The 21,706-nt window shown below is 44.6% G+C and overlaps 1 protein-coding gene across 7 annotated transcripts in view; it reads right to left on the reverse strand.

The window, feature by feature from the left end:
• The window catches only part of NRG1 (neuregulin 1), a 434,810-nt gene that overhangs the window by 256,735 nt on the left and 156,369 nt on the right, over positions 1 to 21,706 (reverse strand). For 5 of the 7 annotated variants that reach the window (XM_032096874.1, XM_032096872.1, XM_032096871.1 and 2 more), the window contains exon 1: positions 20,358 to 20,671. The exons of the other annotated variants lie outside the window; for them this stretch is intronic. In XM_032096874.1, coding sequence (XP_031952765.1) covers positions 20,358 to 20,577 — 220 coding nt within the window. In that variant the 5' untranslated portion in view covers positions 20,578 to 20,671. Of the gene's footprint in view, positions 1 to 20,357; positions 20,672 to 21,706 lie in introns of those variants that run through there. 7 annotated transcript variants of the gene reach the window in all.

Genomic DNA, 21,706 nt, shown 5'->3' on the forward strand with positions numbered 1-21,706 from the left:
ACAGCCTGAAAATTGATTATTTCAATTTTCCAGTATCCAGGACTTTATTTTCTATATGATAAGAACTGAAGGCCCAGCACAGAACTAAGGTAAAATTCAGGCCCTGTGAAAATAAAATGCTTTGTCATTGATTCGTTACAGCTAGACTTTCAGCCCAGAAGATGGAGAAATGTGCTACAGTTTTACTGAAGGGAAAAAACAGAGAATTTATCTATATCCAAATTTGCAGAGATCGAATTAAAACATAAGTAAATTACATTTAAACCAATGCAAAGTCTCACTGTGAACACTGATTTAAACTGATTTAAAGCCAATTTATGATTAAACTCACATTAAAATCAATTCCTTCATAAATTATGTTGAATCAATAAACTTCTGGATTAAATTAGTCCTAACAGGTCTTTCTAGAGGCAACACTCTCTCTGCTTCAACAGAATTAAGAAACTTGACTCTAATGACAATGACTTTGTGTGTTAACACTGATACATGCATTCATCATTCAGGGCAGAAAGACATCAATGTGATTATAAACTTCTGCACAAAAGGACTAATCAAACCAGTGTCCCATCCCTTTCTTAACCTCCATTTCATTTCATTCTCAGCGAAAAGACACTTGAGCACAATACAGTCATTTTTCTACTACTGAGCTGGAGATTTTTGTAGATCATCTTCAGTGATTTATCTGTTCCACATAATTTCTATTAGAAGTTTCAGTTTGTGGCCATTAGTGCAACAACAGGAAACTTTTTCTTTGCTTTTACTTCCTATCCAAGCCACCAACTTCAGCCATGGGTCACATGGACTGCATACACACAGCATGCAGCATAAAATGTGCTTTTTTGCTGCTGAAAAATTACTGAAGAGCACTAACAGAACAACTGCAAGCCAATCTGCAGCAAAGCTGTTTTCACAGAGTTGCACCAGACCACAAACCAGCTCTGTACAGGTTTGGACAGCTGAGCTGCAAGGAAGGCAGCAGTATACATAATCCTTACTAAAACAACATAATAGAAAGTCTCACACTAGAATACCCTGAGACAACTCCCCAGGAAAAAGTCCAGGTTAGGAAAAGCAAGAAGGTTCCCACCCTATGGTGCTGGCGTCACGCTGCAGCTACCCAGCAGATTGCTTATCTATTTCTTGAAGAACCAGAAAAAAAATAAATTCTCCAGCCTCATCACGTGTGGGTACTGTGCCTCTCTGAAGCTATCTGAAGTAACTTCAAAATCCGTTAGACGAGGGGCTGCTCCTTATCAGGCACAGGAGGGATGCTTCCCCAGATGAGATCAAGAATGAAAACAGAGTCAAATCTCCTTTAGGGACGATCTGCATAGTGTTCAAACTAATCCTTACACAGTGCAGTCTTTTCCTTCTTTAATTGGTCTTAAAAAAAGAGGAAAAGAGGAAAAGAGGAAAAAGAAAGTGAAAAGAGGAAAAAGACAGAAGGAAAAAAGAAGGAAAGCAGAAGGAAAACAGAAGGAAAACAGAAGGAAAAAAGAAGGAAAAAAGAAGGAAAAAAGAAGGAAAAAGCAAAACCACAACCCCCCCAAGCAACAAAAAACCCCAACAACAAAAATCCCCCAAAGACCAGTCTTTCATAAACCAAACAAAACCACATTATCCTAAAAAGATGGTATCATGTCAAGTTCCAATCAAAATTTTCATTGAAAATAACATGTAACAGGCAGAATGCATAACTTTCTCCCCAACTGTGCTGAACTCTAGGGGGTTGCCAATCATTTCTTTTGTGCAGATTTTCTAGAAGACATGAGAATGAAACTCATATTACACAAATAAATCAGAGACAAAAGCTTAATCCTACAAGGGTTTTGAAAAACAGGGGTTTACATGGGAAATTTATGCAATCCCAGCGGCAGAACTGGCAGGTGTATTAAGTTTCCTGTAAGACTCAGTCCTGCAAGGTGACATGACTACAGACAGCAGGGCTGTCTCACACGAAACCCAGTGGCAGGTAGGATTCACTCCTTGGTACTTTGGCTATTTTCTCACAGATTGTTCCACAGCACATGAAGCAATAAGCATACCTCTGCTTAGAAATGCTCATTTATTCTCTTTTGTCATGAGCTGTATGATGGTCTGAAGTCCATTGAGCAGACTGGGACTCTCTCTTGGGTCTCATTCACTCTTATGTTTGGGTATCACAACAGCCAGAATATTCCCTTATTAATTACAGTCTGAGATCCTGCCTACACACTGGAGGGAGGATATACCTCTGGGGAAATGCAGCAACACAGGGGCTGAAAACCCCTGTGCTAAACAGACAAAGAAGAGATACACCAAACCACTTCCTGATGGACTGGAACCTGGTTCCAGACATGTCCAAGTGTCCATTTCAGTATTTCCTTCTGCAAAATTTGTCCCACACTGTTAAGTACATAATAATGAAAGCTATGACAATGGAAGCCATAAAAGATTGATGGAAGAAGAACCACAGTAATATCAGAAAACAATGTTCATAAAAAAAGAACATAAAGGATGAGTTCACCACATCTGCTGAAATTTAATATCCTGAGTCCCCCTTCTGGCTGCAAAGGGAATTCTATGTAGGAAGTAACCAAGCTGGACACCATCATTGCAAGAGAAATTGAAACAATTAATAGAGCAAAATGCTCTGTAGATGATAAGCATTCTTCTTTCAGAGTATTAATGCATTCTGAATCTGTCTCCATCTACTGAGAGATGTCATAAAGCCCAACATGACTGAAAAACATACAATAAAAAACCCCAACAGTATAATTACACTGAAAGCCTACCGTATTTTTCCATTTTAATCACTGCTTCTAGAAAGAATTTAAGGCATGCTTTGAACTTTGCAAGACATTATTTCCAGGTCTGATCTTTTTTCCCACTGCTTAGTCCATGGGCTTCATGAATTTCCAGCAGTAAACAAACAGATCAAGGATGAAGGAAAAGCAGTATCAAATTAGTGTTTTCCTGAAGCCTACGAACAATCAAGCTCTTTGCGATGGAGGAAGAGGAAGTGACCACACACTGTGTGTTTAGGGATTCTCATCAACTCTGACATGAGTTGAGAGCGAAGAGAGGGGGGGTCTAAATCCAGCAAATCACCAACAAAGTGCACGGCACCTCCAACTGTAACCTCTGCAGACCTCTCCAGGGTTGACTGAATCCACACCTAACACAGAAAATAGTCATGGAAGCCAAGGTATCCATACCAAGAAAGGCAAATAGCTTCAGGGCCAGGTACCCTCTTTCTCACAATATTTTCATCCCAACCTCTCTCAGTAGATTTAAAAAAAAAAAAAAAAGAAAGAAAAGAGAAGTTTTTAATTTAATTCTTCAGTATTTATCAGTACTCATGAGACGGCATTGTTTTTGGTAATACTGAGATGTTTGACAGCTGTTTATCCTCATGGCTTGTTTCCCCAATCTATACATAATTTAAATAATCAGGAGAAGGCACTGAACTTAAACAACAGGTTTTAACCATCTTTTTCTTTTCTTATACCCCAGTCTTTCTCCAAAAACAAAAACAAAAAAAAAGGAGAATGATTGTCACTGGCTTCTAACTCTTATGACACCCTTACTCATAATAAAGCACAGCCCTTATTTTCAATTTGATAACTCAGTTTTCCAAGCTCTGAGGATATTCTGTAAGAACACTATAAATTCTTACATTTTCAATGTTAGGCTGGAAAATAATGTGTTATCTGATGTATTGGTTATCTTATTGATTATTCTGCAGAGGGATAAATAAAGATCAAAATACAGAAAAAGAAAAAGACTTGGCATTAGCTGAATCTACCAGACCCCTAAGAGAGGAGAAAAGCAGAAGTTTTATTAAAACATGTTTTGAATTCACATTCAACACAATCACTAAACAAGTAAGTACTAGGAGTGACTTGATGAGTCACATTTGCAAAGAGGGTCATCACATCCTGAAAAAAGGAAATCACCTCAGTTTTAGGCACAGATTGAGAGAGAAAAATACTTTTTTTCCCCTGTTTTAACTCTTGTTCAGTAATTTCACTATCACTTGGTCATCACATTGAATTAGATGAAAAACACCAAAAAAACCTTTTTGCAATCAGCAAAACAGATGAGTCTAGCATTCAAAAAAGATCTCAGGCAGATGACATTTCTACACATTTAACTTTCCATGTGGGGAAGCTAGTTAGTAGGATGCAATGTGAATTTACAGAACTCTGGTCATTTTACACTCAGCCAACTCAGGCATTGAATTCATATTGACTGGTGTGGCTTAACTGCATTTTAAACTGGAGTATCATGCTAGAAACCACTGACATGAATGGTCCTTCATTCACAATACTGAGTCCAAGTGAATCAGAGAAAGGTATACAGAGTTCTTCACATCGTGCAGGCACTCTGCCTAGCAGAACACTTGTACTGGACCCCTTCTTATGAGGTGTGATGTGAAATACTGTAAAACTGGATGGCTAGGCAGGGAGTTGTCCATCAGGGCTAAAATTCAAGAAAATCAGTCTAAGGCAGGCATGTGGGATGTGGGAGGACAGTAAAGCTCAGGAAGAAAAGACATCACCCTTAATAGAAGTCACAGTAGACTTGTGATGGAATAGCTGCACAGGGACTGTTTGGAGTAGGAACAGAAAATAAGGAAAAAAACCTCAAAGTCAGCATAGTTTTCTCCCCAAGCCCCAAGATTCATTTCTGTGCAGATCCAAAACCCGTATCAAGACATGACAAATGCTGTGTAATGTGACTACTCAACTCTCCCACAAAAAGGTTCTCAGCACAACACTGGCGCATCTGGGTGAGGACCCAATTTCTGGCCATTCTCCTTGCAAACTGTTACCTGATCTTCAGCAGTATTTTTGCACAACCTATCTTAAAGCACTCCTCTTCCACTCCTGACACAAAGGGCTAGTCTCAGTACACCCTGTGGTGAGGAGGGTCCAGACAAGTCCTTTTGTACCCCAAGTGTTCACACGATGCAGGACTGCGGCACAGTGCAGACTGGTGGACAGAGAAGCAAGGGCACGCAGGGGACATTAGTGAGGAATTAATACGAATTTACTGAAGTTGTGCATTTTTCTTGTGTTCATTAAATCCAGTAAAACACTGAAAATGCTTTCCAAATTTGCGTGGCTGTGGTGCAATTCACTCAGAATGGTTCATTTCTGAACAGGAGCCTCCACTCCAGGCCTTCCTACAGTTGAACTTATTCACTTTAAATGTTAATATTTTGAATGCCTTGCCTGGACCATGTGTAGGACTGATCACCTGGAGGGTCTGTGCAAAGCAACCACTTGGCCACAAATTCACGGTTTAGCTGACTAATTTACTCTTTTAGACAAGCCATTGTTTTGGCATAAAAGCCTGATCAACTAAATCCTATCCCTCTCTTAAATGCTTATTCAAAGTTCTGCTGTGGCCCATGACATACTGCAAGAGTTCTGGCTCCCAGCTCTAAAATAATTAGTCTGGGGAAATTAAACAGTGCTCTCTGTGCACCTGTGGCTGGCTGTGCTCCCCTGCCTGACAGCGGTGCCCCTCCCACACCAACGCATGCTGGCTGTGAGCACAGCTCCCAGGGCTGCCGTGCCCAGGCTGCAGCCTCCCAGAAACCCATCACGGGGAATGGAGCTATTTCTCATGAAGCTGAATGGAACCACTGGTTTGGCAAAGAAGCTGCTCACGAGGGTCTCTGCTTAGAAGATTTATATTTTAAACAGGCAACAGCTAATATCAGGGGGGAACAGATACATTACCAGCAAGTTATTTCCAAGCAGCTAATAACTGTTTCCCTACCCACCAGATCCTAGGATGCATTTTCAGGTTTAAACATAACATATACATTGTAAATAGCGGAAACATCTGGGGTTTATTGTAACACCACTTTGTTAGCCTTGGGCATTGTACAACTCCCGCAGGCCACGGTTCACCCTTGACCTGCCAAAGACGATTACTGTACTCAGGCAACTTCCCCTGCTCCACAGCTGCTTGCCTTCCCCTCCCCTCCGTCAATACTCACTACTGCTATCATTACAGCTACCATCCTAGAACAGCCAGTCAAAAACTGGGGTTGCCATGGTCACTGCATGGCAACAGCGTGGCTAAGCAGGCGAGGAAAAGATGATGAGGGTGGTCAGTGAAGTCACTTTGCTTGCTAACCCCAGGGGAAGTAGGGCTGCCCAACACCATCTGTATCGACAGCCTTTTTCCTCCCCCCCGCAAAGCCACCTTCCTTCTCTGTTCCACTCATCCCACCCTTGTTGTGGGTCGGTCACATCTCAGTGTCCCCCCTTTCCCAACTTTCAGTCTCCCACTGAGCCAAAAATGACCCTGTTCCTCTCCTACTCTTCCTGCAGCCTAATCTCCCAGACATGTCTTGCTCCCCAAGTTCTCTGCTCTCACTCTCTTTTTTTAGCTTTCCACTGAGGACGTCTCTATTCACCCATTTCCCACTGCTTGATGTCCAGCCCCACAAATCCCAGTCCTGTCCCTGCTTCTCCAACACTTCTCCTGTCCCCTTGAACATGGTCCCAAGCTGACTTCTCCCCGCGTTTGGATAACATCTCATGTGTAATACCACAGAAGCACTGCAGGCTGGGCCTCTGGTATCCCCTGGCTGGGGCTAGAAACTTATGCAGGGCTCATCAGCAAAGGAAAGGCATTTTAAAGCTGTTGGTGCAAGACAGACTGCAAAACTTTTGCTGAACTAATGCAAAGTGTGAATCTAAAGTACTTCAGTTACACTCTGGTGGTGACACACCTTCAGAAATCAGGTGATCTTAATTCTCTCTGGTTTAGAGCTAAAAATAACAAAAAACCCCAAGTGGTGATCCAACATGACTTAATGCCTGCACTTTAGAAGCTCATTTGGATGAGCTTTCCAGGTGTCCCTGCATAAGCAGATCACTGACCACAGACGTTTGCCTTCCAAGCATGCATAAGCAGTGCTGGTTTTGCCTCCATTTGATTCTCCCTGCTGAATGCCTGAACAAGTGGGTAGGGGAGCAGCGCTCAATAGTTCTGTTCAAAAACACAGCAGAAATAAAATATAACCTGTGTTCCAGCAGCTCTGCCTGCTGAGGAGCAGACCCAGCAGCCTCCCAGCCAAGTCATGACCAGTTGCACCTCCTGCTTACACCTTACAGGGGTGTAACGCCCTCTCATAGGAACCTGCTGTTACAAGAAGCCTTCCTGAGAGGTAACAACCATTTCAGCCACAGAACACACATTTGCAGAGTGCTACAAAGCTTCTCTGGCACCCCTCCTTGATTAAAGCCTACTGACTGATGCTATATCCATCCTGGCCCTGAGAGCTCACATGCTGATTACTGGAGTAAAACCCCTTCTCTCTCCCTTCTCTGCAAAGTAGAGGTAAATTTATGTAAACAAATATCTGAAATGTATTGCCTTTTAAAAGTTTTATTACTCAGTAGTCTGGTAGAATCCTATTTCTTAGGAAAAGTGATATGTAGCATTGTCTTATTATTTTTTTATTTCTGAATTTGTTAAGTTCAATCTACTGATCAATTTAAACATCGTCCTAGAATTATGCTATGGTAAAACAAATGCACATGTAGAGAATAAATGGAATTGATTATCTTCTGGAATAAAAGGCCTTACTAAATGACGTATTTAAATATAACCCCCCCCCCAATCCCTCTCTGAAGGAGCACCTGGTAATTCACTTTTTGGATCAAATTGCAACTCCACAAAAACTTTATGACCTCATGTGGTCTTTCCACCCCCACATTCCTACCTAGAAACATTATATACAGCATGCTCCAGGCAAGAACTGAGTTAGAAATGCGGATGGTGATTCTGGGGAAAGAGATATAGCAGACACAGGACAGAAGCAGAGCACTGAGAACATGAGAAATAGACAACTCCTTAAGGAAGGTGCCCTGAAAAGCTTATAGAGGAATTCCTGGTCAAGTGCATATCTTCCCCCCTTTTTTGAAAAACCCTCCACACCCAATAATTTCCCGTGTCAAGCAGGCCCACATGCCCACTCTTCATTTCATCCTCAAGCATATTTTGGCATACATAAAAATGACCATTCGGATCAGACAAAAAGCTAGACTAGCCTAGTATCCCATATTCAGCTACAGCTGATTATGGGTGACAGGAGGAAAAAAAAAGTAACCATTGAAGAACCAAGAAATCATTGGCTGTGATGCCCTTGGACATAGCAAAGCCCTACAGTTCAGCAAGCTGCAGTGGAAGCAGGTACCACTGGGCCAGGTGAGATGCTTGGGAGCCCTTGTGGTGTGATGCAGATTCAAAAGCTGCCTCTCGTTCCTCTGGTGGGGCTTGGAGGTGGACGGAAACCTTTCCAGGCTTCTGGGCAGGACCTGGGTCTGGTGAGGTGGGGCTTTCCACTGGAACAGACTCGAGCACTGCACTCGAGCAGTCTTCCTGGACAGACATGTACTCTGTTGATGGTCAGGAGATGTGCAAACACCGTGGGGGTAATCCTGTCTTATGCTTTTTATCTTATCTACTCCCTGGTTTATAGCCAGCAGTCACCATGGTTTTCCACATGGAAATAGCCTTACAAACTAAGTTCAGTTCTAAGTAGCTCAAGTTGTTCCTTATCCCTCAACTTCAAAGTGATTTACAGCTCTTATTTGTGCCTGGAGTCTTTGGCACTGATCTGAAATGAACTGTGTTTTGCCATGAAACCGATAGCGAGAAACATCATGAAATGTGCCATGAAACAAGGCAATTCTGAGGCTGCTTGATATTCCTTTAATCTGTTAAGGGAGTTGTTAACCAACTGCAGCTTTAAGAAAAAAAAAAATCAAAGTGAACTCACTCTTTCAGACATTTCTACACTTCCCTGCTGAGCCATGGTAAGATTTCTGCTTTTCCATGAAGAGCCTGTTTCCCCACATTATCAAAAGAAAATGCATTTGTTCCCCTCTATAACATTAATACAGAATTAAAAGGGTTATTGGGAAAATACACTGCTTTCTCACAGTGGCTTTCAGTTCTATTCTTTAAAGACAGCAGTTTTCCAAATTTGTGCCATCCAGCTGTTGGCATATTTCACAGGACCACTCCCCAAGGAGGTTTCTCCAGAAGCTCCGCAATTTTTACAGAACTGTGAGTTAAAAATGGCTTGGAAGGGAAGCCTTTTCTTTACTTGACACTTCCCCAGGGGATAAATACTGTGATGTAGTATAACTACAGGAGGTCTTGAACACTCAAAATTTACTCCCCTCTTGTTGCAGTTGTGATGGGCTGGAGTGCATATGTGTGCACAAGTCCACATATGTGTTTACACTGATATTGCTGTAGCATGACTCTGGGGAAAAAAAAAAGAAGAGTTTGCCTTCTCTTTGTGAAAACTAAGTAGTTTAGAATAGAATGAGTAAAAGCTATCACTTTGCTGTTATAATGAGGGTAAGATGAAAAAGATGCCAAAACAATTCCAAACATACAGGTACCCAATTTCCCACATCAGATGAGTCAACTACTAACCTCGACAGCAAATATTAGACATTCAATTATCTTTCTCTGCCTTTTAACTCTAGGCCAGCAGACATGATACAATGCATTATATCAATTTCTTCCAAAAACAGTTTTTGCAGGACAGAAGTCCTTTTGTTATTCTCAGTTTAAATAATTTGCAGTGTGTTTAACTGTATTTTTACCTGGCCCCTTTTGGACTTGCCAAAGGACACCTAGGATGGCCTGCTTAGAGTTTCAAGTATATGGTTAACCATCTGTGTAGGGTGAGAGAAGGAGAAACCTAAACCTAGACCTAGACACACCAGCTAGTTCCACCTACCGGAGTGCTTAGGAAAGTGCTTAAGCTTAAGTCTGCAAATACTCCCAGTGATGTTCAAGGAATTTCAATGCATTCCTTAAAGGTCAACGTGCGTGTAAGTAAGCTGGAAGATCATTTTCCTTTCAGTGCTTAGCTGTGGACACAACAGAGTGAAACACAGACACGGTGCTCCCAGAACTGCCTGTAAGGGGTAAGAGGGATTGGATAAAACATGCTGCTGGTGATTTTGACCCAAATGCCCAGAGGAAGAAAACCTTTCATCGCTGATTTAAGGGGGAAAAAAGCCATGATGAGCAAGTCAACGACAGGATACCACCTGTAGCAAAATCACCTGTGCATTTGAGAGGAAACATCAGGCAGAGCAGTGGACACCATCTCACCTACCCACTACATGTCCTCCTGCCATTTCATCTCATTTCCATGCTATTTCCCTCCTGTCAGTACCATGGAGGGACCTTCAGGCAAGCTCACCATGGTGGCAATCACTTGGCACAACTTGTCACTGGAGACAAGTCTGACCTTTTGGGAATCAAAAGGGAAACAGACGCTAAGAACTCAAACTAGAGACCCTGGACAGAACAGGAGCTATACAGACCTAGCAGCTTACTTCAGCTTTAATGGCACTTGCATTCAAAGTCAACTTGAAGAAACATCCTGGAAGCCTATAGTGAACCATGAGAAGCATTTAAAAATCCACACCAGGACTAAGTAATCCTCAGCCATCTTTGGTGTCCTGGGAATCTGTCTTTGCAGCTCCTCTCAAGAGGAAGCAATGCCACTGGCAGCAATTAATTCCATACCTTTAAAACAAAATGCCTAAATGAAGCTACTTCTCTCTCAACAGCTCTTAGAAATTATACTCCCTCCCTTGCTCTTTTTTTGTGGACAGCAGCGAAGATGACATCCCCTTAACAACAAGGTCTGCCTTCATCCTGCTGTTAGGTACAACTCATACTGCAGCCAAAGAATCGGTTTCCCTCATGCAATCTGCCTGGAAATTCAATTGTTCCCGGCCTGGAAACTGGCCTGATTATTGTTATCAGCTTCTAAGGGTCAGGTGGGAGCTAGAGGAGGGATGAGAGAAGACAGCAAATTTGGGGATGGAAGCAAGAACAATGTCTGCTGAGACCAACGCATTCTGGCATTTATGGAACTAACATGAGCCTCCAAGGGGACCTTGCAGCTAGGATGAGGGATGATGGTAGCATGGTCCCTGCAAAGAGGCTCCTCACCAAGGTGAGGTGGTCTTCACTGTAAGTGTGAGGACAGAGTGGGATGAGAGACATTCTCACTCACACATGGGAAAAATAACCAAGGCATATCAATGCCAAATAAGCCAGGAATGGACCTGAGTTAATGAGACAGTTATCTATTTTACAGCCCTCTCTCTGACCTTGTTTCAAAATCCTCCCTGCTCTGGCATCAGATTGCTGTTATTGCTCTGAAATAGTTTTCCAATTTCTCACCTTGCAGAAATTGCACTTCACAAAGCCAGGAAAACCTGTGCTTATCATCAATTTCAGTCTGGTTGATAATCAGTTTATTCTTTTCCACAGTTAATCTTACCATCCAGCATTTACACTTAGCCTTTTGTATGCTTGCAGTACCTTCTTACATGCCACGAGCAACATGCTTAAGTAAAAGTTGCATTTAAATCAATATGTACCAAGATAAAAAAGATTAGGCTAGGATTGCTGGAATCGACAACACTAAGTCTGGCAATAACTTGCTCAGAATGTCTGCCAGACTAGAAGCTCGTAACGGAAAAAAAAACCCCTCACCCAGTAATTTCTGCATTCATCTCATAGCTTTTGGTTGAACGATAGCCCATCTTTCAAAAATTATGCCAGTCCTCATCTCAGATGCTATGAGGGACAGAAATCCTCCACATGCCCAGGCAAGTTCTCCCTCTGCACAACTGCCTTGACTTTTAAAAGCACTGCCTTTTAACTAACCCCACAAGTGCACTGGCAGCTGCATTCATCCTCTAGAGCCTGACAGAGAACACACTCATTACAGAGCAGTTTGTACTTTTGAATTTCCAGTCCACTCTTTCCAAGAACAGGGTCAACTAGCAGTTACTATGTTTTAAGGTTTGTTTTTCAAAGGCTTAGCTAACTTGCCCTAACGTAACTTCTCTTGAGATGATCAGGACACTGCTCTAAAGCTGTCATGGATCATTGCAGACATACAGCAGAGGCCAGAAACAAGAAGGAGGCACTGGCTGCCCTGGGACACCAGTTTTTACAGGTCACATTGTTCCCATTGGAATGGGGAAGCTCTGCATGAGAGGTTTCTCTCGTTCTTGCAAAGGTACATGCTGCCCTTGGAAGGAGCCTGGTAGAAAACCGTACTAATAAGACCTTTTCTCTGAGGGTCTCTCAAATCCTGCCAGTGACTCTCCCTGGACCTGCAGGTCTGGCACAATGGCACAACTGACATCTTCTCCAATGCCCTTCATCCTGTATTCACCCTGTGGAAGCAGCTCGTGCCATAGGGCTGGCTGCATAGTTCCAGTGGGACAGCAATGTGCCTGCTACCTAATAAGACCCTTCGTCTTTCTATTTCCCCTGCAGCAGACATACCAGCAATGCACAGTGCCCTCCAGGAAACTTGTTTTCACAAAGGGAAAGGAATCTTTTTGACATTAAAAAAAAAAAAAAAATGGGTAAGTGACAGGTTTGTGATACCTGTATGTTATGGCCATGTGTTAGAAGCCAGGGTGGTTTGAAGAGAGAGGTTAGACTGAGAGTCAGGAGACTCTGGTTTCTGTGATCAGACTGTGATCTGTCGTGACCTTGGACATGCAAAGACTGTATGATCCTAGGCAATGGGTGCTTGTTCCACAGAAGGTGGTTTGAAGGACGGCTAGAATAGAACTCAACGACTGTGATGACACAGACATCACCAGTTTATTTGGTGCAGTTCAAGAGGACATGCAAAAATATATTCACAGAATAACAGGGCCACCCATTCCAAACATAATACAGTAACGCAGCAGTTTTCATTGCTGTTTCGTTTACAGGTGCAATATGGCACTGATAGAACAGCCCCCTTTTTCTCTTTTCTGAGTCCAGTGGACTGCCCCAAAGGAAAACTGAATAGTAGAAGCCAACTAAGTCATCACTAAATCCCACTAAAATATCACACCTGCATGTGCTCACACACATACACACACACACACACATACACATCAAATCTCCAGAACTGAATTTAGAATTCAACTCTTCTGGCAGTAATGGCAGTGATAACAACCCCTATCTATCCCCTCTGCAACTGGATGTTACTAGGGTCTCTGTTTAGTCACCTTAAGTATGCATTCATGCTTCGGTAGCTGTCTTCAAAGGGATTAACCGTTAGCCATAGGACATGGCATGTGGTTGACTCAAGGGTGAAACGAAAGCTGTTAATGCAGGAGAAAGGCATTAAGCAAGGCTCAGCCTGAGTCCATGCCTGAATGCCAAGCCCAAACTCCCTGACCTGGATTCCCCCTGCTTACAGAGGTGGAAGGACCATCACCTCAGAAAACCTGAGGAAGAGATGCACAGAGAGACTGAGTAAAGGCTCCCAAGTGAACTGTCACAAAGCAGATTAATATCTCCCTCTTCCTCCCTGACCTGTGAAGCCTGTGGACTTGGTTGTCAGAGCTAGGATTCAAATGGCCCATAGTGAACAAACTACATAACACGGTCAATTTCTCCCCAAATCTAATGCTCCCACAGAAAATTACACAACCAGAAACGCAAAACCAGACACAAGCAGTATTCTGTGCATAAATGAAAAAATAACCTCCTGTCTTGAGTAACTGCTATGTTAAAGATCTCTATCGGTCCCTTATGAAATATCTTGTTTTACTTTTCCTTTATTGTTTTTTATTCTTCGTTAACAGATATAGAGCAGATAGGAGGGACAGGAAGAAGTGGAAAAAAGGAAGGAGAAGGATGGAGGGATAACAGAGAAGAAAGAAAGATGGAGAAAAGAAAGGAGGGAGAAAGAAAAGGATGGAAGAAGGAGGCAAAGGGATGCATAAAAGGACAGCAGGACGGATAGAAAGGAGGATGGGAAGAAAGAAGGGAAGGAGAAAAAGGACAAAGGATGGAAGAAGAGAGGGATAGAGGAAGTGTGGTAGGAAAGAAAGAAGTGAGAGAATGAATGAAAAGACAAGAAAAGCATCCCTGTGACCTCACACTAGACGATTTAATGCTCATATTGCATGAGATCAGAGCAGAGTGTTTCTCAGGGCCAAAGTCTCCCTCACAGCTTCTCTACCTGTTTACCGCACATGCACTGACCCTCAGCACAACACAACAGCCTTAACAACCCCTGCTTGAACCATCCTCTGATACTGGTGAAGCACCCACAACGCCAAAGGACTGAAGAACATCCTCACAGCGGATGCCTCCCCCACGGCTCAGCACGAGGGCCGCGGAGGGAAGGCGCGGGGGCTGCGGGTCCGTCCCGCTGCGGAGCTCCGCGGGCAGCAGCGCTCCCGCCGCACCCCCTCGCGGCCGCCGCGGGCACCGGCAGCAAAACCCGCACCCCTCCTCCGGCGCCGCTTCCCTTCCCCGCAGGTCACCAACGGCTCTTTCCCCCTTTCACTGTTAGTTCGATTGTTTTCTTTATTTTTAAAGCAGCACTTTCACAGCCGCCTCCGCACGCAAGCACACCAATCCGTCTCTTCTCACGGCTGCGCTGCCCCTGCTGCGCCGCCGCAGCGCCGGCACCGGCACCGTAACTCTTCCGATAAAAGCCTGCCGCTGTAGATTTTCTAGACCTGCAACAAGACCCCCTCCCCCGCCGAACCCAGGACTCCGTGTACTTGAGGGAGCAACTGAGGGTTAACTCAAACACCTCAAGCACATTCGAGCAGCTCTTTGCACGACCAGAATGACTCATACAAAATACTGACACTTGGTTTGTTTTCTTGTATCATAACGGAACACGATAAACTATCAGTACTGTTAAAGGCACATTCACTCTTGTTACTTTTGGAATGTTAGCAAAACACTGATTTGGTAAGAATTCATAGCATTTCCAGATCCTGACACTCTGAGACAATTGTTCTTCACTGTTTTGCTTTTGGTTATAAGCACCTGCCTCAAAGGGCTATCAGATGCTTACACATAGACTGAAAGGGGGGAGGCAGGGGAGGAGAGATGCTTGGAAGAAAGTTTTCCACAGCTCTGCATTTAACTCGCCTTACTTTAAGGATGACCAATTGATACTTAAGAGCTTAAAGTAGCATGTGTTGTCAAGGATGCTCAGTAGCTTCTCTTGTGATTTTTGTGGCTAGACATTCACAAATCAAGCACCCAAAAAGTTTTTGTGAAAACTCAGTGGCTTTGATTCAAAAATGAGCTTCCCCAAATAGTGAGTGCTGAAGTATTCTGAAATATCAACTGCATAGGATCTTTTTTTCTTTTTTTACTTATGAGTGCTGTTTCAAACTGTTTCATTCAACCTTTTCCCCCCCTTCCTTTTCCAGTTACTGCCTTTCCAGAAATCTGAGAAGCCCACAATTACAAATAGACAAACTCAGATTTAAGAGTTCGCTCGCAAGCTTTGCCAGAAAATTGAAGTTTTAAAATCCATGCATAGCTTAGCAGGCTTTGGCATATCTACACAAAAGATAAAAATTTTGCTCAGCCATCCCCAGCCATAAATATTTGCACAAAGTTCAAAACAGTTTCTGGATTTATTTCACATGGGGAATGTCTTTCTATACACATGCAGTATTTACCGTACAACTGTACTGGTATGTTCTTACCATTCTGTTTGCATTCCCATGGCTGCAGTCAAGTAGTACTTGTAGTGTTAATTCAAAAAAGTTTGAATGGTGACTAATCTCATTTATTCAAAAAAACATGAACGCACTCGCATGCTTTTTAAAGGATTCACACTCAAAATTGCTCTGAAGATTGTGTGGAATGTTTGGAGAATCCAGGCATTGCACACAGGTAGAGAGGCTTTCCTCACAGAAAAATGTACAAGCATACCAGCAGCACATAAATATTTTCGACTGGAAACACTAAAAGAAGTTGTCACTCCTTCTAAGCAACAGTTTACCTCTAGAAGTGGACAGGTTTTGCCAGAAATCACAGCTTTCATTTCATCTCCCAAACTTGTCTTCATGTTAAAACAGTGATCTGTCTTCTAATATCTCTTTATGAATATTGAATATCAACTTAAACTTAGCCAGCCTCAGACTGAGCTCTAATCCTCACAACCAGCCCTCACCTGCAACTTGGTCTTTAATACGATCAAAACCATTTCTTCCTCTGGCAACCAAGCCTGCTACCAGGATACAGTCAAAGGTTCTGCTCAGCCACACTAATCTCATCTGAACTTTGTGCTGTTTATTCTATCAAGCAGTCTCCAAACTCTGACATTTTATCTAATTCTAAATTAAACCCACCAGGAGATACTTATTTTCTATGTCAATGACCGCAGCCTCTCTACTCTGGGCTCTGTTAAGTGCAGATGTGTTCAGAACAACACTGCTGTCTGCAGCGAGGTCACTTCACTGGAATGATGATTGAGACCCATTTGATGCCCTTCCCTCTTCCTTCTCAGTGTTTTGGCACCAGATGCTTGTGAAGCCTTGCTCTTCTTACCACTAGAGAGTGGCTGACAAAACCCAAGGCCAGAGTTCGCAGCGCTGTCAAGTCTGCCCACATCAAGGTGTTTTCTTTAGAAGTACTCCACATCTTCTCACACTTCGTCCTTTCAAGCCCAGCAACCTTGCCCTAGTCTTCTCTGCTAAGCAGAACCACCTGAAAACTCACATTCCCCGAGATGTCCGGAAACACTTGACAAAGAGGCTGGGCAGCTGATATGCTGATACCCCACATTACTGACAAACACACAGCTTCCACAGAGGGATTTTTCCAGGGCTGACTCTCACTGCACTAGCCCCATGTTATGCAGTCCAGCACTAAGGCTGGGCAGGCAGAAGGTTGGGCTGACACAGGTTCAAGGGCCTAAGCCCTCGTGCTCCTGCTCTAACAGCACCCTAAGTCAGGAGCAGTGCCTCTGTGAGGGGCAAGTCTGGAGACCTTGATTCCCAACCTCAGCTTTCCTGCATAGGCTTTCTCTGCCCAGGCTGGATGTATTTTCTGTGTGCTGGCAATGCCCTAGGAAGCCCTGCTGGCAGATTTGTTGAGCCTGTCTGCACACTCAGTTGGCATAGCAGTTCAGTGATAAAACTTGGAGAAAAGTCCGTTTATAATACTCTCTCTTCAGTTTTCCATCCCTTGTATTTATCATGGTCCAGAGTGCCCTGCTAAAGGAAGATATAATCCCTCCAGGCTTGACACAAGCCAGACAACATCAGTTTATTCAAGACCACTTGTAGCGAGGGAGAGTAAATGTTCTAAAAAATTTTAACAAAAAAGAAACCATAGCAACATAGACCTCCTCAAACGTTTTTAATGGAGCCCAGACTTCACCTGGGCAATGGAAAACATGAAGATTTTTTTGTGTTACCACTGTGCAGGTGAGCAAAGAAGGCCAAACCTCCTTCTTCTTTTTTTTCCAATAACTAACTTTGTTCTCCGATAGCAATTCTGGAGATTCTGGCTAAGTTGCGACAGAATATGAAACATTTTTTCATACCCTTTCTTCCCAACTGACAAAACTGAAAATTTACCCATGCTTCCAGACCCAGGATTGATGTGCGTATGATATACTTTGCCAGCCAAAAGCAAAGTAAGTTGCAAGAAGCTATGGTCAGAAAAAACTGCACTAAGCAAAAACCTGAACACCTCCTAAGGACTTCTGTGCTAGTGTCAGAGCTTAAAACTGAGGACAGTCTGCAAGCCACTCTTCTTCACAAGGAAGACCGTAAGTGGATGAAAACTCCTCATAGAAGAGAACACAACAGAGAAATTACAATTCTTGACATAATTCAACTAAAGAAAGGAGGTAACTAAAAGCAAAACTGCTGCAGAACCTCTCAGGCTGCACACCCTAAACACAGCAAATGACAACAGATATGGCTGCAAAACTGTATTAGCGAAAAGGAAAACTGTCGAAAGTCTTCCTTTCCCATCAAAGTCAGAAGGTCTTCATATTGTCCTCAGTAAGTACTGTTAATCAACATGAGTAGACTAGTAATTAATTCAAGCTCTAATATGCTTGAACAGAAAGAATAAAAGCCCATGGCATGAAATGCAAAATTGCTCTCTTGCTACATTTTGCATCAGTCTTTCTGCTCTTTCTCTTCTAATTATCAGTTCTAGTTCTAAATGCCCCTCAAACCAGATAATACCCTTAAGTAACAGATTAGATAAAATCTGTTACATTTCCAGTGTGACATTATCTGATTTTGAGTCAAATTTATAGTGATGCGTTATGATGTATTTCATTTTCCCATTAGACAGACTACATGGATTAGCTACACATGTGAGCTATCCTGCCACATACACTCATCTTGGAAGGAATGGGATTTTTATTACATAAGATAGAAGAATGTTCAGTTCTTGCCCACACAGGAAACTTTTGACTAGTAATGTCAGGTATGGATGAAGGCGGTACTCTTTCATACCTATAAAAACATACTGGTGCTTTGCAGACCTGAGGTAAGCACTTGCCAGAAAACTGGATTATTTCTGGTTTAAACACTGGCATATTTTGGTTTAGTAGAGACTTAGCCTTCTGGAGTTTTAGCAAAGCCTTAGGAGCTGGCATGATCTGAATTCTGCCTTGATGAACCTCAACCTACATTTGCTACCCTTCAGATTTTCAGGTGAAACACTCACCACGGCAGACATAATCCAACCACCAGAAGTGAGACTCAACCAACACTTAGATACTCAAACTTTAGGTGCTATTTACCTGCATGGATTTTTCGGTTATTCTAGCTCACTTCTACAGAGAAAGAAGACCATCTTCCCAACAATCTCTGCCTAGTTTAGACGTTGACTTGGTTGGATTACTCAAAAAAATGCCCTCTGGTTCTCAGCTCCTTTCACTACTCCATCAGCAACCTGCTCCACTGGAAAAGGAAAACTGCACAACAGGACACAGAAAGCTCTCCTACATGAATGGGATGGGATGCTATAGAACTCTGAGGTGCACAGTGAGAAAATGGGCCTCCTTGGCAGATCTTTCCTATCACAAATTGTCCCACTTGTCACTGTCTTCCTGTTTTCTGTCAGCCACAAAAACAAACAAAAAAACCCCCAAACACTTCAGACAGCCCAGCTGTGGCCGATAAGTTTGCCAGAGGTTTTAATGTTTTAATGCCAGAGATGGTTAGTTTTAGCAGGAGATGCTCGCATAGTGTAACATCATTATAAAAATCCAGTGAAAGAGAAAAAGAAGATCAAAAGAAGTGTTAGTCTCTATCTTGGCATAACAAGCGAAACCTCCCCTGCTGTACCTGAAACTTGTTTACAGCCACTGCTGAGCAGAAGCTGAGTGAGCTGTGTCTCCTAACACAGAGAGGGTGCATTGGGCAGTGCTAGTTTGTAAAGATTAGTAGCCCAAAGGGATATCTGCTGCTGCTGAATCACACACATCCTCCCTGAGGGCTGATGACTGAGGTCTAGAGCAGCACTGTGTTGGCCATGATGCACTAAGCAAAATTAATGTAGGTATATTTAGAAAGTTTTACCCTACTGGGCTTTATGTTAATTTGGCTGTTTGGAGAGGAACACAACACAAAGGGGGGAAAAAACCCCCCAACCAACCAAAAAACCCAAAACCAAACCATAAGCAATTGACTGCTTTTCTCATGCTTCTTTTAAAACAATTTCTCACAAGACCCCAAAGAATTCAAAGAAATTGGTGAACAGTAGCTGCAGCTACACATTGCTGCTGCAAAAAGCTAAGGGTATCCATAGACACTGCTAGGTTTTCTGATAAACTAGGTGGCATAACACAAGGGCTCTAGGAAAAGCATCATGCACTCATACGTGTTTGTACTGCACTAGGAGCCTTGATCCTGACTGGGGCATTCGGCTGACAGGGATAAGTAACTATGGCGAGTGGGGCAGCACGCTCAGCTCTGGCCCTTCCTTTGGGTCCTGCTTCTGGACACCTACGGAGGACAAGGGTATCACTGGCATGAATTCTTGTGCTTAATACTGAGGAGGCATAAGAGCACAACACGTGCTGCTTAGTGAGCGAAATGTCCTCTCTGATCATCCCTGAGTAAATAGCTGCAAGTTTAGACAAAATACCCCATATGAAAGTTGGTCATCTGTTCAACTACGCTAAGGAAGGGAAAGGAAGGGACAGAAAATGTGTTTTGTAATAGGAGAGATAGTCTCACGCCCTCCAAAAAATGGAGGGGGGGGGGGGAAATATGAAGAAAGCAACAGCTGACCGAGAGCCTCTCAGGATTTCGGGGCCAGCGGGAGGGAAATAGGGCAGCAGACCGAATCACGGTCGGACAGCCGAGGAGCTCCCGGCAGCGCCGCCGCCCCCGCCGCTCCGGGAGCTCGGCGAGCAGCCGCCGCGGGGCGCGGAGGTTCCGCCGGGCCGGGCAGGCGGCGGCGGGCGCCGGGGATGTGTCCGCTGCGTGCGGACCCGCGGCCGCGGAGGGTCCGCGCGGGGTGGCCCCCGCACCTGCCGATGGGCTTACCTGTGGTGGACCCGGGCGCCTCGCCCTCCTCCGGCGGAGCTGGCTTCTTGCCGGGCCCCTTGCCTTTCCTGCCCTTCCTGCCGTTGCCGGCTTTTTTCTTCTCGGCCATCCCGGCTCCGGCCGGCACCGCGCTCCCCGCTGCCGCCGCCATCCCCGCGGTCACCCCCTCTGCCGCCACCGCCGCCTCTGTCGGCTCCCGGAGCGCTCGAGGCTCCAGCATCGCTCTTGCCTGCCGCCTGGGACTTGCAGCCGCGAGTTCCTTGGAAGTTTTTGGAAACTCCTCTTCGGGCCTTTTTTTTTTCCCTTCACCCCCCTCCCTCCTTCTCCACCCCTTTTTTTTTTTTTTTTTTTTTTTTTTTTTCCCCCGCTTTCCTTTCTTTACTACTACTAATAAACTCCAGCCCAAAACCACACCCCCTCGGCACACGCCTCACCAGCGCCCGCCCCGGGCACCCCTCTCTTGCTCTCGGGAGGAGCCTGCACGGCCCCAGGGTGCCGGGCGGCCCCGGCCCCTTGCCCCGGCCCCAGCCCCGGGGAGGGCGCAGGCACCGCGGCCCCGGCGGGGCGGGGCGGGCAGGGGCCGGGCAGGGCAGGACGGGGAGGTGTTGCAGCCTGGAGCCGCCCCGCCGGCCGGCGCTGCCCGGGGCGCGCTGCGGGCGCGGGTGGCTCTGCGGGCGGGCAGCCTGCGGGCGGCCCGGCGCAGGGTCGGAGAAAGCCAGAGGCGGGTGCGGTATTCATCAGGGTGCTGACATGCTGCCACTTAGGCACCTGCTTAAGCTGAGGCTTCCGCCTAACCTGCGAGGTTACCGGCAGTGCCGCCTCCCCCGCGGCGGCGGGGGATGTTCAGGGGACGGAGGGTTTGCAAGACTAGCGTGCCCTCCCGCACCTGGTGACTTGCAAGGGGGTCCTGTCCCACACTGTCCTCACTGTGGGTCCGTTTCTACTTTGGTATCTCCTCAAGGGGCTGGTCCCAGAACCACCAGTTCTCACAACCAACTGCAGTCCGCAGACGAAACTGCCCCCAATACAGCTGTACCCAAGACAGCTGTGAAGTAACGGGTAGCAGTGCAAATGCACCAAACTGAACTCCACCATCAGCTGGAAACCTTCAGGAATCTGTATATAATTGCTCAGCTAACCTGAGCCATAGTCCCTGATGGTAGAAATAACTGTTACCTGTAGGACTCTCACTTACGCCATTGAGTGGAAAACACAATACTCAGAAGTTACAGAAAAGATCTATACAGACTACTTGAAGTCTCACGATGCAAGGTTTTTTCCTGGAAAAGTCATGAAATGTGGAAAAGCAGATGGAATCAGAATCTAAAACTAGGCTTGCTACTTCACAG

The sequence above is a fragment of the Corvus moneduloides genome, chromosome Z (genome assembly GCF_009650955.1).
Source record: "Corvus moneduloides isolate bCorMon1 chromosome Z, bCorMon1.pri, whole genome shotgun sequence".
NCBI lineage: Eukaryota > Metazoa > Chordata > Aves > Passeriformes > Corvidae > Corvus > Corvus moneduloides.